We start from the raw sequence: 14,856 nt of genomic DNA on the forward strand, positions 1-14,856 counted from the left end.
TAGGCCCGGGGAGTGGGGGTAAAGTGATTTTTTTTTTTTTTTTTTTTTTTTTTCCCCTTACTAAATATAGTGAGAGATCTCTAAAGTTTCTAAGCAATTGCTTTGAGCTCTGTGGTGCATTTGGTGTTCAAAATGGGTCATGTGGAAATAAAGCACCTAGGCTTTTCTTTGAAAGTTAAGCTTTGCAATAATTGATAAGATCTCAAGGCAATAGATGTTCCTGTGAGGGTCTCTACTTAGTGGAGGATGGGGAAGAAAGATTATCCTTTGCCCTGCATTTTCTAAGCAGAAAGAGCATAAGAACAGCCACTAAAGATGAGGCTTCATTTTTCCTTCTTTCTGTCTCTTGCTGCAAATCCTGCATTTCAGATATTGGATGCTGTTGTCACGAGCTAAGACCATGCTTGAACTGTCAAGCAGAGACCTTAGGAGTCCAAAATTGTGTTTGTGAACGCTTTGGCTTAGGTGGATTTCATATGAACTCGTTTGGGACCAGAAACACAGGACAGGAAGGGTTCTCCTGGACAGCTGAGTCCAGTGCTGCCCACAAACTGGTCAGGTTCCTCTTTAAAACCAGTTGAGTTTTATGCTTGCATTTGTTTTTATTGGCCGGCTCTTCCCCTCCCTGCTCTGATGGTTGCAAACCTTCGTATCTCCTGTGCTGTTTATTCACTTCCAGTTTATACTAATTTTATTCCTGTCCTTGAGCTTAAATAGCACCTCTCCTCTCTGGTGTTTTCCACTGCCTCCCTTGTCCTTGGTCTATTTATAGGGAGCAATTGTATCCCCTTTCAGCTGGTGTTTTGCAAGGCTTGAAGGAGCTGAGCTGTTTTGGTGTCCTCCCACGAGGCAGGATCTGTGTTCCCTGGGACACCCTCGCAACCCTCGCCGAGAAGAAGCGTGCCCCCAGCCTGCACCACGCAGCCTCCATCGGCGCCAGTCGCTCGATGGACCTGCACCCTCACTTGCAGCAGGTCTGACAGATTACGGGGCAGACGGAAAACTCCTACAAACCTGCCTGGTCACTGGGCTGATGAAAGTGTTTGGAAAGAAATGGGTTTGGTTGGGTTTGGTTTTTTTGTTGGGTTTTTTTTGGTGAAAACAGATTCCTCTTCCCCCGCAAAAAAAAAAAAAAAAAAAGAAAAACAAAAAAAACCAACCAAAAAGAAAACTCTTAAAAAGGTTTGTTGGCCTCGGAGATATTTTGAATTGTTTTTCTTCAGTGAAACCACATGCACATTTTTTCATCCACTGCAAACAAGAGCTGATTCAAAACTTTTGGCTAGTGACCAGCTTTTCTCTCAGAAAAACCACTGGGTTAGCTACACAGACTGTATTTCCTGGAAACCCATCTCATTTGTTGAACTTGCAGCAGGAAGGATCTTAGACTGCAGATGGAAATTGGGTTCAGACTAAAACATAAGCCAAGTGGCTGGGGCTTTCATTAGCGATGTGGAAGACCCTTCCACAGAAAACTTGGAGTGAAGGAGTTGTGCAGAACAGGGGCTGCGCCATGGGGCAAACGTGTCCTTGTCACCAGAATATGGCTGCAGAAGCAGCCGTACTGTGCTCCGTTCATGTCTATTTACTAAGACAAAGTGGAACAGCTCTTCGAGGAGGGGTTCATTCATTGCCTGATGTTCAACCAAGCTGTGGTGAAACAGACTACAAACGTGGATCTCTCGTGGATCTACAGTACCAGCTTGAAGCTGTGCCTCCTGCACTGTGGGGGGAAGACCTCGGGCTTGCCCAGCGGCCTCTTGCTGCTTCTTTTTCTTACCTGTATCCTGATGCAAAATGAAAGAAAGTTTTGTGGAAGTGTTTTGAATTCATGTCTTCTAGATTCTTCTACCAAATTAACCAAAGCTTTCAGGAAATTTGACTGTTTAGTCAGCTAGACATAATTCTTCAAACTGTTGTTGGTCTCCATTCAATAAAATTCAAAGACAGAACTGCTCATAAGAAGGACTGGGTTAACATTTGAAGAAATCAACTCTGAAATGCCCGTCTAGCATTAATATCTATGTCTGGGCAGCATGTGGTATTCTGACAGGAAACCTAAGGGTGGAAAACCAAAATCCATTGGTTCTTTCAAAGCACAACTCAGATTTTATTTGATTTTTCTGTTGTATCCAGGAAGGTTTTTTCCCCTCCTTTTCCCATGCTGTAGGCATTGATCTGCCACTGCTCTCCAACAGATGTTGTTTGTCATCTCCTCTCTCTTTTCTTCTAGGTTTACCGCACTGAATTCATTGCTAAATGGAGGAACCTCAGGCTGGATGTGATTCTTTGTCCCGCGCTGGGGCCAGCCTTTAACCATGGCTACGCTGGGAAGTTATTTGGTAATCCCCACTGAGGTGTCTCCAGATGCATCCATGGTGGTGTTTGTGGGCAGAGCTGGGGCAAGATATTTTGGTCTCTTGGACGTTCCCCAAAGCATGGGTGGTTCTTGGTCTTCCTTCTGGGGAAGAAAGCAAAGGAGAGGTCTCCTCTGGGAGGGTCTTCTCATGCCCCAGCCTCATCTGAGCTGCAGGTGTTTAGATCATTATGGGGCAGCAATTAGTGGCACACATGTCCCAGTCATTCATGTCCCAGTTTCCCCTGCATCGTTTGTCCTGTAGAAAGCCCAAGAGCTACTCTTGCAGCAGAGAATGGCTGTGAGGATAGTTGGCAGAGGGGTGGTAGACCTTAGTACAAGGCCAGGCTCTTCTGAAATGTGGCCATCTTGCATTTCCCAAGATTTTTCAAATTGCAGAAAGGCTTGTTGGCTGTGACTTGCAGAAAAAGGCAATTTTTTATAGCTTCCAGCAAACAGTCAGGGTCCTCCATGTCTCTAGCAACAGCCCTTTGGGATCCAAAATCCCCAAGATGGTGTTATAGAACTGGACATCTGGATTATCTTGAAAAGATAGCTGGGATTTTTTCCCTGGGATATGGGAGACATCGATGCAGACTCTGAAGCAGATCAAATACTTGTATCTGTCTCTCCCAGAGCAGATCTAACCTCCTCCCGACTGACAGGTGAAGACATGGGTCTCTATGGTCTCAGCAGCCATGTGGCCCTCAGACCGCTCCATCAAAAGTCCCTTTGAAAGTGGCATGTTTTCATGGTCTCTTAAGGTCCAGCAACTCCAGCCACCTGCTGCCACCACATTCCTGCAACCCAAATTATTGTCCGAAAGTCACCGCTGGCCCAGCACACTAAATTTTGCCATTTTGCATGCTCTGTGTGATCTTTTCCAGCTGCGACCTCTTATACCAATTTATATAATGTCTTAAACTTCCCTGCTGGGGTGGTGCCGGTCAGCACAGTCACAAGAGCTGATGAAGAAGAACTGACACGTTACCGAGGCCACTACGGAGACCCTTGGGATAAGAGGATGAAAGAGGTCAGTGGGAAAAGAGCTTAAGTCTTCGCAGAAGGTTATGACTGGCACAGTGACGCCTCTGGTACATTGTCTCAAAGCTTGTCTACATCTCCTGGTGAGAGTGGGAGCTTGTTTAGCAATGCAGTTTGCATACACCGTGTTACTGCCCTGCATGTGGTGAAACTTGGCTGGTGTACATCAGTATGACAACTGTCCCCTTGCATGTCTTATTCTGTCTTCTCTTCCTATAACGTCAAAAGATGCTCTCCTTGTGCCTCCCCAGGTGCTGTGGTGCTCTGACTCAGCACCGTGCTTAACTTTTGCAGGCTGTGGAAGGAGCTGTGGGGCTGCCAGTGGCCGTCCAATGCGTGGCTCTGCCATGGCAGGAGGAGCTGTGCCTTCGCTTCATGAAGGAGGTGGAGACACTTGCCCATGGCAAGAAGAGAAATGCATGATTCTGGGAGCCTGCCTTCACTCTGATGACTTTTCACTCCCTGCCTTTCACTCCAGCCACCTTCTACCTGATGCACAAAGCAAAGTAGATAGTGACCTGCAGACCTGAACCACCGTTTTAATAAACTGGTGATAAATGCTGTTTAAAAACAGTCGGAAAAAAAATCTCATCTCTGTCCAAGTTGTCCTTCTTTGTTAGAATTAAATTGAGTCAAAAAAAAAAAACCAAAAGAAAGGAATGAAAGTTAATGCTGGACCAAAGGACTCCAATAACTATAGTGTAACAGTATCTGTTGCATGATATGAGATCAAAGAGCTGTTTACCCCGGTATGTTACTTCCAACAGTGGGCAGGAGCAGATGTTTGTGGGAGAGTATAACCAGGTAAGTGCAGGATTCCCTCTCCGTCTGTGCCGTTGGTTGGCTAAGAGACATCTTGGCAAAGACTTGCAGTCAGCCTGTGATGGAAGGAAGGAGGAAGAGACGAAGGGAAGGTGGGAGTGATGGAGACCAAAATGCTTTAAATAACGAAGTGTGCCTTGAAACAAGGCATCAAGGTCAGCGATGATCTGTGACTTCTCCAAACCTGCAGATCTCTGCAGGCGCCGGGGCCAGAGGCGGTGTATCCCCAACAGGAGGAGAGAGCCACAGGGCCAAGGGGCAGTGCTGCTTTCATTATTTATCTGCCTCCCTGGGGCTGACAGGGATGCTGCAGTCAGCATCAGCAGCCTTGCATGATCACAACACAGTGAGTCCTGGCTTCCCAGCCTGATTCACCATCCTCTGTTCAGCACAGAGCAGGGAGAAGGTCCATGGCACAGCCCTGATCCCAGAAGATGCCCTGCCTGGGCAGGGCTGCTGCTGGGCCGCACCAGCCACAGAGCTCCTGCCTGATGGGAGTCTGCCAAATGACCATGACTATCCAGGCCAGGAGCAAAGGCAGTGTTCCTGGCTAGATCTGAGCATCCACAGACCTTGTTTTGCAAGGAAAGGACAGTGTCTTTTGCTCACGTACCCCTCCATATCTTTGCAAGGCTGAATTAAGTCAGAGTGTCCTATTTCTAAAAGGAATTTCTCCATGCATGCTTCTGCTCTGCATTCCAGCTGCTATTTGTGGTTGGCTCTGGAAGGGATTTACCATTCCTCCCACTCTCCCCTCTCCTGCCTCCAGCCAGTCGTTAGATCTCAGGATCCCACAGCATTAGCTCCCAGGACCCAGCACCCAAAGGGAAGTGCTCACTGTGATCCAGCAGGTACTGAAGCAGAGTGCATGGCTGTGCTCAGCCCTGGCCTGCAGCTCCCCCAGAGCTCTCCTGGCACTGAAGCAGATGAAGTGGAGAAATGTCCAGAAGAAGATGGACGAGGCATGGGGGAAACAACATACAGGTTTGGACCAGGTGTAGGGGTCTGTTCAGGAATTTAAAGAGCAGGTAACTGCCTCAGCTTGGCAGAGAGCAAAGCACCTTCCTGAGTAAAACTCAGGGTCCTTCTCAGAAGAGGTTGTTCATGATGTCAGCTGGCGTTGCTGCATAAATGTGGGGGAAAAGTGGAGGCGGTGATGCTGAGAGCAGTCTGGTGAGCTCAGGAGCTGAAACTCAAGGAAGGAAAGGCCTTTGGTAGGGCATAGCTTTAGGTTTGCAGGAGAGTTCTTCCTCCAGACCTCCTCCGGGCTGGAGAGAGGATGCCAGCTCCTTCCCACACCCACCAGCACAGTGCCACTGTGTTTCAAACCCTTCCGTGGCTCCTTCACATAAGCTGCTGGCTCAGGCTGTGCAGCCCTTGCAGACCTGCACTGTGTGTTTGCAAAGTGCTTGTCCAGCTGCCTGGCACTGGCCTAAGTCCAGGCTTTGTTCTATCTTGGAGAATTAGGTAGAAATGCTGCTTTGGCCAAAAGGGCTTCGTTTCTACTAGTTTCTTTCATCTCCAGCATGATATCCTGGCGGCAATCTTTGCTTTGATTGTTTTTCCTCCTTCCTCCTGATAAGAATTTAAATCCTCTCTCCTCAACCCACATTTCATTCTGCAGCCAGGTAAGTAACTGAGCAAGGTCGAGAGATTGAGTCCTCAGACAACCCAGCTCTTTTATTTGGTTTTACTTTATTTTGCAGCGCTTTTTTCTTTAGTTTGCAGGTTAGACTTCGTATAGTCACAGCATCAGGAGCAAATAAAACCCTCTAGAATAATGGATATCAGCAGAACGTGAGTTGTTGGGACAGGTCAGTTGGCCTCTTACAGGACCCGAAGCAAACAGCTCTCTGGTGTAACAGAAAGCGGCAGAGGGCATTAGAGACACCAACTTCCCCGGGATCCCAGACATTCATTTCAAGCAGCTTTCAAGGAAGGAGGTAGTTGAAGTAGCTAAAAGCAAATGTTTAAGAAGTAGGTGAAATGAAACGCCTTGACATAGCAAGGCTCACCCTGGAAACAGAAAAATGCAAGAATTAGGGTTGGTATATTTTTCACTCTGAGACAGCTGTTAGCTGCATAATTCCTCATCTCTCCAAGCATGGTCACAATCTGCTCTGTTATTTTTAATTTTTTTTCCTTTTTTTTTTTCTGTTACTGTTCTACTTCACACTCAGATCCCCTGGCCTCCCCCCGCCCTGCTTGCCCATGGTGAGATGGAGCCAGACTTTTCTCAGTGGTGCCCTGCGACAGGACAAGGGGCAATGGGCACAAACTGAAGCATAAGAGGTTTCAGTTGAATATGAGGAAGAGCTTGTTTACTTTGAGGGTGACTCAGCACTGGCACAGGCTGCCCAGGGAGGTTGTGGAGTCTCCTTCTCTGGAGATATTCAAAGCCCACCTGGACGATGCCCTGTGCAACATGCTCTAGGTGAACCTGCTTTCACAGGGGGGTTGGACTGGATGATCTCCAGAGGTTCCTTCCCACCCTTGCCATTCTGTGATTCTCTGACCGGCGAAAAGCCCAGCTTCCTGCTGTAGCTTTGTGCCCAGCCATGGAGCAGCTGGGGACATCCCAGTCCTCCACCATCAGGGCACTGAAGTATCTACTGTCACTTGGTGGGGACAGACCTGTGCAAGACACCAGGCATGATGGAAGAAGTTCCTGGACTTCTGGTGAAGAACTAACAGCTCTCTGCAGCATCTTTGCTGATGGTGTTTATACCTTGCTGGAGGAGTTGTAAGTAGGATTCATAAAACCCAAATGGCTATGGAAAGGCCCGAGGAAAATAGTGCAACACCTACGCAAGTGGGAAAGAAGTAGGGATGGTCAGGAGAGAAAGCAGCCCCCGCCTGTCAGAGGTGTGAAGATTGGTATGGGAGGTTTCTCTCCCCATCCTATTGCAGTTTATTCAGGGAGAGCCAGCCGGGTCCTGGCTGAGCAATGTGAAAAAGGGTTGATAGAAACAGACCCTTACCTCTCAGCTGATGTTCTTGGTTGTTGGAAAGGTGCAGGTTAAGTAGTGGTGAGTTTCTTACCAGGTGTTCTGTTCTGTGAGTGTTAGTGGAATTGGACTGGAATTGAGGAAAGTCTCGTGCTTCCAATAGATATTCCAGGCTGAAATGAGTCAGAAACTGGAGAGTTCCCAGAAAACAGTTATTCAGCCCTCTGAGCCAACTGGAACAACTTCTCCAGGGGGAACCAGCCCATTTCACTGTGATTTCAGCATTCTGTGAAATGTCTTTGCAATTCTTTCAGTGCAGCATAGTTAACATACCTCGTTTTGTAAATTGTTTTGAAAAAGTGAATCAGACTGTTTGGTTCCAAAAACATGAACATGAATTACAACTGTCAGGGTTTATTCTTTCTCATTTAAATCAAAATGGAGTCAAAGCTGACTTAAAAATAATTATTCCCAATTCAGAGGGCAGACAGTTTAGTTACAGCAAATTTCTGTCAGAAGCCAGCCTGCCTGAGAGCTGGAGGTGTTGGATGGAGTGCGGTAGCAGTAAGTCAGTGCAGGTTTGCTTTTGCAAGCAAAGACAGTGCAGCTCGGGCTGGGGACAGGAGTGGACTGTCTGACTTGGTCTAACTGCCTTTTTTTTTGATGGTCCAAAGTGAAGGAGATGTCGTGGATGCCACCATGAAATCCCATGCCAGCTGCTACAGGCTGACTCCTCTTTTGAAAATGATCTTGGCTTTCATCTTAATTCCTCTGGTGAGTTTGACCTTGGACCTGGATCAATTCAGGCGAGAAAAACATTGCAGAAGCATTGCACTTGGCCTCGGTTGCTTAGCGCAGACCAGTGCAATGTGAAGGGGTGAATGCTGACCGGTGAGCCAGGCGGGTCTGTCTCCTCTGCCATGGACTTGAGATTTGACTTGGGACATCCCTTTGCTTCCCTGCCTCGGTTTCCTCATGGGCACAGTGGCTCTTTCTCAGCAGACTTCTCTGCCAAGCACCCCTTGCTCACCTTTGCCTTGATGTGGGTCCGCAGACAGCCCCCCCCGACCCTGCCCATCCACCTCCGTGCAGCTCCATGCCAGGGACTCTTTAATTTCATGTGGCTCTTGGAGTGCCTCAACAGGTCCACTCAGAGGGTGCAAAACAGGCATTTTGGGTTTTGAAACCACCCCAGTCCTGAGGGTGAATTTAACCCTCGCTCCCTCCCATCAGTCCCCAGTGCCTGTGTCCCTGCTGCAGGCGGTGGTGGGAGCCGTGGGGCTGCCCATGGCCGGGCCGTCCCCAGCCTGGTGGTGGCAGGAGGAGCCATCCCTCCGGTTCATGAAGGAGGAGGAGATGCTCGCACATTGATAAGGAACGGGGCTTCCGCAGCAGCATCTGGCAACCTGGAAACACAGCTGCGCCTGCTGGTAAATCTGCCCTTTGTCTCCTTGAACATTTGCCAAGAGTCTAAAGGGCAGGTTCGCAGCACCGGTCCCAGTGCACAAGCGGATGTGGGAAGCCAATGCCCTGACACTTCCCAGCACAGGGAAAAAAGAACCCTCCCACATCTGCTCAGCCCATCATAGAGGTTCTGTTGCTGTAACATAGGCAAAGTGCCCACCTCTGCATGGGGAAGCCATTGCACAGCTTTCCGGAGGCTGGGAGAGAGCTGGGTATCGCTGCTGCTGACCCTGTTCACGTGTGCCTTCCAGAGGCCCCTGCTGCAGCCAGCACCGTGGGGCGGGAGCGGGATCAGCTGCAGGTACGTCCCTGTGCCGCTGGTCTCCTAAAACCAGCAGTGCCTTAGCTGACGGGGCATCCTCTGAGCAAGGGTGCCACTGAAAAGGAACACAGTAAAAGGCCAGTTTAATTTGTTACCACGTAGCTAATTGCTGTCAGCTCCAGACTGGTTCTTAGAGGATGCCAAAACCAATTTTGTTCAGAGTCCTTCATAAATTTCCCCAGTTAAGAACAAAGAGAAGAACATTCCCTACTGACGCAAACTGTTACCGAAAGCAACAGTGAGCTCTTACAACTGCTAAGAATGGACGTGACACGGGATGAAAAATCAAGCATTAGAGGACTACCTAGCCCTGATGGGAGAATGCTCTTCACCTTCCTTTCCATATCCAGTTCCACGCTGTTGAAGCAGGATCAGGTTCTAGGCCCCTGGCCATCAAGTGCAACCTTGCAAAGTTTTGTAATGCCCAATCTAGCTGCCCAAAAACCTTTTTCAAGGTGGGACCCATAGGAGGACCCACCATCCAAAACCTGCAGAGAAGATCACAGACAGACCGTGGCATTTGTTTTGGGGCTGGTGTTGGCTGGGTTGTTGCCTTCAGCTCTTGGTTCTTGTGTGCTTGTAGCGAGAGGCATCTGTGCTGGAAAGACCTCAGATACCAACTACCCCAATGTCTGCTGGAAATAGTTCGCTTCTGGCCTGCAGCCCTGTGGGATTTTCCACTCCTGAGGCAATACCAGCGTGCTCTGTCAAGGGGTTGGAACAGCCCCTCCTTCTGGTGCATGCGGCGTCACGGCAGTGCTGAGCCCTATCCCACAGGCCTCCTGAAAGAGCCTCTGGCCACCATGGGAGCAGCACAGGCTCAGGGATTCGGTGATCAAGTGGGTACCCCACAGCTATCCATCCTCTCGTCATACCGCTCCCCATCCCCATGCAAGGAAGTCTTGTGATTTCAAGTTGTTTTTTCCCCTTCTCCCATTGTCTTCTCAGGCTATGCAGGAAATAGAAGAGCAGCTATTTCCTTGTTTCTTTTGTTCAGCTGATCCCACAGCCCTTCCTCCCCAGCGGAGCGCTTCCTGAAGTCCAGAAAGCCCCTATAAACCTGACACCACAAGGTTCACTGGTCGAACTTCACCTTTTCCGTTTCCTGGTCAATCATTCTCCACTGCACGCTCCACTGAAGGCAGCTTTGCAGAGGTCAGCTTTGGACTTATGAACTATTTGCTGACCCGAGACGGCAATGCTGGGGAGGAGGGACAGGTCTGGAGAGGCAGAGAAGGTCTCCTGCTCCTGCCTTGCTTTTCTTTCTCACTCCATCCCCAGAGACCAGAAGGCCACGTTATGATGCAGCAACAGCTGAGGCAGCTCCTGCCAGAGAGGGCAGTGGATCCTTCTGCTGCCCTTGCCCTGCTCTGTGGCTCAGCCGCAGCCATGGTGGTCTGGAAATGGCTGGGCAAAAGGCAGATCCAGAAGAAAATGGAAGAGGCTCGGAGGACCCGAGATGAGGGTGTGAAGAAAATGGCAAAGGCTGTCCAGCAGTTCAGGGAGCAGGTAACTTGTCCTTCTGGGGGGGGTCTGAGTCCCACTGGGGTGTCTACTGATGTTGTTCTTCAGCCCCCCCCCCACTTCCAGCTCATGCCTCCATAGCTTTTATAACAAGGAGTCCAGGGTAGATGTGCCAGCAGCCCTCAACAAGAAGAAAGGCTGCCTTGGGAGGAAGGGAGATCACTGCTCTCCTCAAGCTGGATGAGATGCGGTGGGAGTCTGCAGCTAGAGAGATGTGAATTACTCACTGGGAAGAGGTTTTGGACAACACAGGTGATGAAGCACTGGACCTTCATTGATTCAAAACACACTTCTTTCAGGATCTAGAAATGTCTCTTCCCTTTATGGGTAGAAGCAAGAAAGCTTTTTCCTCTTTCTAACTCTAAGTTTACACTTCTGTCCACACTCTTATATCTTTGTCTCTAAAACCTGGCTTCTGGATGGCTCTTGGAGAGTCTTCAAAAGAGCTTTCACTAGGGTTCCCAGCAAGTGAGACCTCCCGGCCCAGCAGGCTGACCAGAAGATTCTTGGCCTAACTTAGCACTGTCCCCTGGGAGCAACCAGGACACGACATGGGGACAAATGAAGCAGGCACCCAACCAGCATGGATGTGGCCCTGAATTCCTACTGCAACATTGACTTGTAACCACCTTTCCTTCCTGCTCCATTTGCTTCTGAGTAGGTACTGGTTAAACTAGCTCATGTTTACACAGGAGATAAAGCATACCAGCTACAGGTGATACATATCTTTACAACCTTTTTTCTTAAATATATATATCTAGAAATATGCTATAAAACCTTAAAAAAAGCTGGTAGCACTGAGAACTGCCAGTCATCTTCACCTGAGTAGAACTTACCCACCTGTGAGTCCCTACGGACTTCTTTGCAGTTTGCTGGGCTTCAGCTGTTGGATGTTTGTCCTCAGACCGGGCTGTTTGTCCTGACCCACACTGCCTGTACCCATTCTGAGGGGTGAGGGCCAGCCTGAGACTTGTGTGCAAGGACTTTGGTACCTTCTGCCCAGGCTGGTGTTTGCTCAGCTGAGATTACCTCTTTGTCAGTGGGTAAGTAGGTCCCACAGTGCCAGGAGGAAGGCTCTGATGTGAGGCATTGCCTTGTTCTCTGCTGCAGTGGATGCATGAAGCTCTTCTACACCTTCAGAGGCAGCTGGGCTCCTGTGTTTGCATCATGTTCATGACATCCACGCTCAGGATGAAACACTCAGCAGCTCAAGATCTGAACCCCCGCATGCAGGGTCTGCCTTTCCAAGCAAGCTCTGTTGATAATGTTGGCAAAACTTAAGAGACTTATCCCCTCTGAGCCATAGGGTAACCGGAGTTGCTGTCTATCCTGGTTTTGCCTGGGATAAGAGTTAGTTTTCTTCCTAGTAGCTGGCATAGCGCTGTGTTTTGGATTTGGTATGGGAAGAATGTTGGTAACACAGGGATGTTTTAGTTGTTGCTAAGTAGCACTTGGACTAGTCAAGGACTTCTCAGCTCTCAGCTCTGCCAGGTGTACAAGGAGCTGGGAGGGGGCACAGCCAGGACAGCTGACCCCAACTGACCCAAGGGATATCCCGCACCATATGATGTCATTGCTCAGCGTGTAAACTGGGGAAGAAGGAGAAAGGCGGGGCACATTCAGAGCGATGGCGTTTGCCTTCCCAAGTCACTGTTACATGTGATGGAGCCCTGCTTTCCTGGGGATGGCTGAGCACCCGCCTGCCAATGAATTCCTTGCTTTGCTTTGCTTGCATGCATGGCTTTTGCTTTACCTGTTAAACAGTCTTTATCTCAACTCACGAGCTTTATCACTTTTACTCTTCTGATTCTCTCCCCCGTCCCATTGTGGGGGGAGTGAGCGAGCGGCTGCGTGGGGCTTAGGTGCCAGCCGGGGTTAAACCACGACGCTGTCCTGGCATTCCCTTCATCTTCCCCTTGCAGGTCCCCAGTGTCCAGACAGATGCCATTCTGTCCCTGCCCCTGCTGGAACTCACTGGGAGACTGCAGGAAGGGTCGTTGTCCCCCAAGACTGTCCTCTACACCTACTTAGAGAAGGTGAGTGCATGTCCGCAGTGTGATGGGCAAATCACTTATGTTGTCCACGCCATGGTGTGTGGGCTGGTGGCTGGGAAGACTTGCTAGAGCTGGTGATTATGACAAGTCTTTAATATAGCAGATATCAGGACAAAGGTATGAAAAGGCAGGGATCTCTCTGTCTCTTGGGTCAGACCCATCCCTGGACAGTCCTTTGAGATGACTTGAGCTGGGATGCTCTGGGGAGGGGTTTACTGTTCATGCCAAGCCACTAGCCCTTGTTTTGAAGATCCAGGTAGCTCCTGAATGCAGCTGCGTAATGATGCTGTTCTTAATTAACATCTATTCCTCCACATGTCTGGCAAAGGCCCTGGAAGTGACCCAGCAGACAAACTGCTTGCGACATTTTATCCCAGAGTGTGAGGAGCAGCTCCAGGAGATACAAGAGCAGGGGGAGAAAGGGCTGCTCTATGGCATCCCCGTCAGCATCAAGGATCACATCGGCCACAAGGTGCTTCCCTTTGTGCCCATGAAGGGTCCCATCATGAGCTGGGTTGGGTGGTGAAGTGGTGGGACACTGAGAATGGGAAAGGGGCCCAATCCCTCCCTGCTTGCACCACGGGAAGCCTGGCTGGGTCTGTGTCCCCACATCTCATTGCAGCTGCAACCCTGGCAGGTAGAAGCCTCCATCAGCAAAAAAACAAGGGGTGAATACTTATACACCCAAATGATTTCTTCTCTGATACATTGGACAGCACTGGCTGGGCTACATGGTCGTTTGGGCCATAACCCAGACTTCTACTCAGAGGTTTGCAGCATCAGGGATAAGAACATGGCTCAGCTTCTAGAAAGTCAGTAGCAGGAACCATTAACCTCAAATCCCTGTTGTGCTGTAGCCTGGCCACTGAGTCCCTTAGCAAAGAGCCTGTGCATGAGAGGCACCGGGGATCCCCTCACAGCCAAGCCCTGGTGAGGACTGACCACACACTCCTGCACTGAACTTGTTAGGCGGTCTCCTCCATGTTGACTTACCAACACAGTTAAGAGGGCTCTTAGCCCAAAGCAATCCCCAAACACCAAGACTCACTGAAAAAGGATCGCACTGTGTTTGCCTGGGGTGTATATTCCCTCCCTGAACATCCTCTGGTGGCCTCACTTGGGCAGCAGGACACTGGGTTTGATCCTGAGCTGGTGCACCTATGGAGTTCCATCTGGGTCAGGGGAGAGAAATAGCAAGGAAAAGAGCAAGGACAGCTTCAGGAGAAGCCTTAATCCTGTAAGTGTTTGGCAGCCCTCTGCCAAAGTTTGAAGGAGAGCGAGTTCTTGGCCATTCATGCAAGGGCTTGCAAGGGAGCGGGTTAGTACCCTCCCCCCAGAGAGGACACCAGATCATCCTTCCAAAACTGCAGGGCAACTGTGTTGACCATGTCCCTTGTTCCTTCTCTCTGCAGGGGCATCTGTCGACCTGTGGGCTTGTGCAACGCCTGGGCACTCTGGTGCAGGAGGACAGCATCCTAGTCAAGGTTTTGAAGAGACAGGGGGCCATCCCATTTGCACTGACCAACGTGCCGCAATCCCTATTCAAGTAACATACATCATTAGAAACCTTTCCTCTGGTTGTGCTCCTGAAGCTAAAACCCAGCCTGCAGGTCCCAGGGCAGGCTCCTTCCTGCCTCCCGAGGTGCTGCCTGGACAGGTCCCTCTTCCATCAGCTGCCAATAATCTCAGTTCAACGAGAATAGCTTTCAGATAAGATTAAGAGGAAAAAAATCTACTATGAGATAAGAGAAATCAAGTGCACTTGTGCATGGGAGGGAAAGCAGAGGCTCGTGGCAATGAGCCACGTCCCAGGGGACTTAGAGGATGGAAGGATGGGGTTGGCTATGCCACAGAAGCTCACAGCAAGGGGGAGCCAACAAACTCAAGGCATTAGGCTGTTCTTGACAGCCTGCTTGCTGGTTTTCTTGTCCCCAGCTACGACTGCAGCAATCCCATCTTTGGCCAGACCTTGAACCCCTTCAACCACCAGAAGAGCCCCGGGGGCTCCTCGGGAGGGGAGGGAGCTCTGATCGCAGGGGGAGGCTCCATCCTGGGCATCGGCTCAGACATCGGTGGCAGCATCCGCCTGCCTTCCAGCTTCTGCGGGCTGTGCGGGCTCAAACCCACAGCTGAAAGGCTCAGGTAGGTTTTGGGGTCTGCCCTTCTCACCCTGCAAGGAGCCTGCTAATTGTCAAACCCAGCAGGAGGGGCAAGGTACTCAGTGAGTACCTGTGGGGAAAAGAGCGGACAGTTTCTTAAATGCTGGCTTGCTTTGCTCAAAACCTCTCCCAAGAGGCAGCATTTTTAAGTTTTTTTGGGGAA

General features: G+C 49.9%; 2 protein-coding genes across 2 annotated transcripts in view; both read left to right on the forward strand.

The window, feature by feature from the left end:
• The window catches only part of LOC104126274 (vitamin D3 hydroxylase-associated protein-like), an 11,883-nt gene extending 8,060 nt beyond the window's left edge, over positions 1–3,823 (forward strand). The window contains 3 exon segments of the mRNA XM_035894234.1: positions 2,234–2,342; positions 3,244–3,389; positions 3,695–3,823. Coding sequence (XP_035750127.1) covers positions 2,234–2,342; positions 3,244–3,389; positions 3,695–3,823 — 384 coding nt within the window.
• A 6,420-nt stretch (positions 3,824–10,243) lies between these two features.
• LOC104126275 (vitamin D3 hydroxylase-associated protein-like) overlaps positions 10,244–14,856 on the forward strand; it is a 10,709-nt gene continuing 6,096 nt past the window's right edge. Inside the window, exons 1-5 of the mRNA XM_009638829.2 lie at positions 10,244–10,465; positions 12,403–12,516; positions 12,863–13,006; positions 13,947–14,080; positions 14,470–14,676. Coding sequence (XP_009637124.2) covers positions 10,256–10,465; positions 12,403–12,516; positions 12,863–13,006; positions 13,947–14,080; positions 14,470–14,676 — 809 coding nt within the window. The 5' untranslated portion in view covers positions 10,244–10,255. The remainder of the gene's footprint in view (positions 10,466–12,402; positions 12,517–12,862; positions 13,007–13,946; positions 14,081–14,469; positions 14,677–14,856) is intronic.

The sequence above is a fragment of the Egretta garzetta genome, unplaced genomic scaffold, assembly GCF_000687185.1.
Source record: "Egretta garzetta isolate BGI_Z169 unplaced genomic scaffold, ASM68718v1 scaffold145, whole genome shotgun sequence".
NCBI classification, from domain to species: domain Eukaryota; kingdom Metazoa; phylum Chordata; class Aves; order Pelecaniformes; family Ardeidae; genus Egretta; species Egretta garzetta.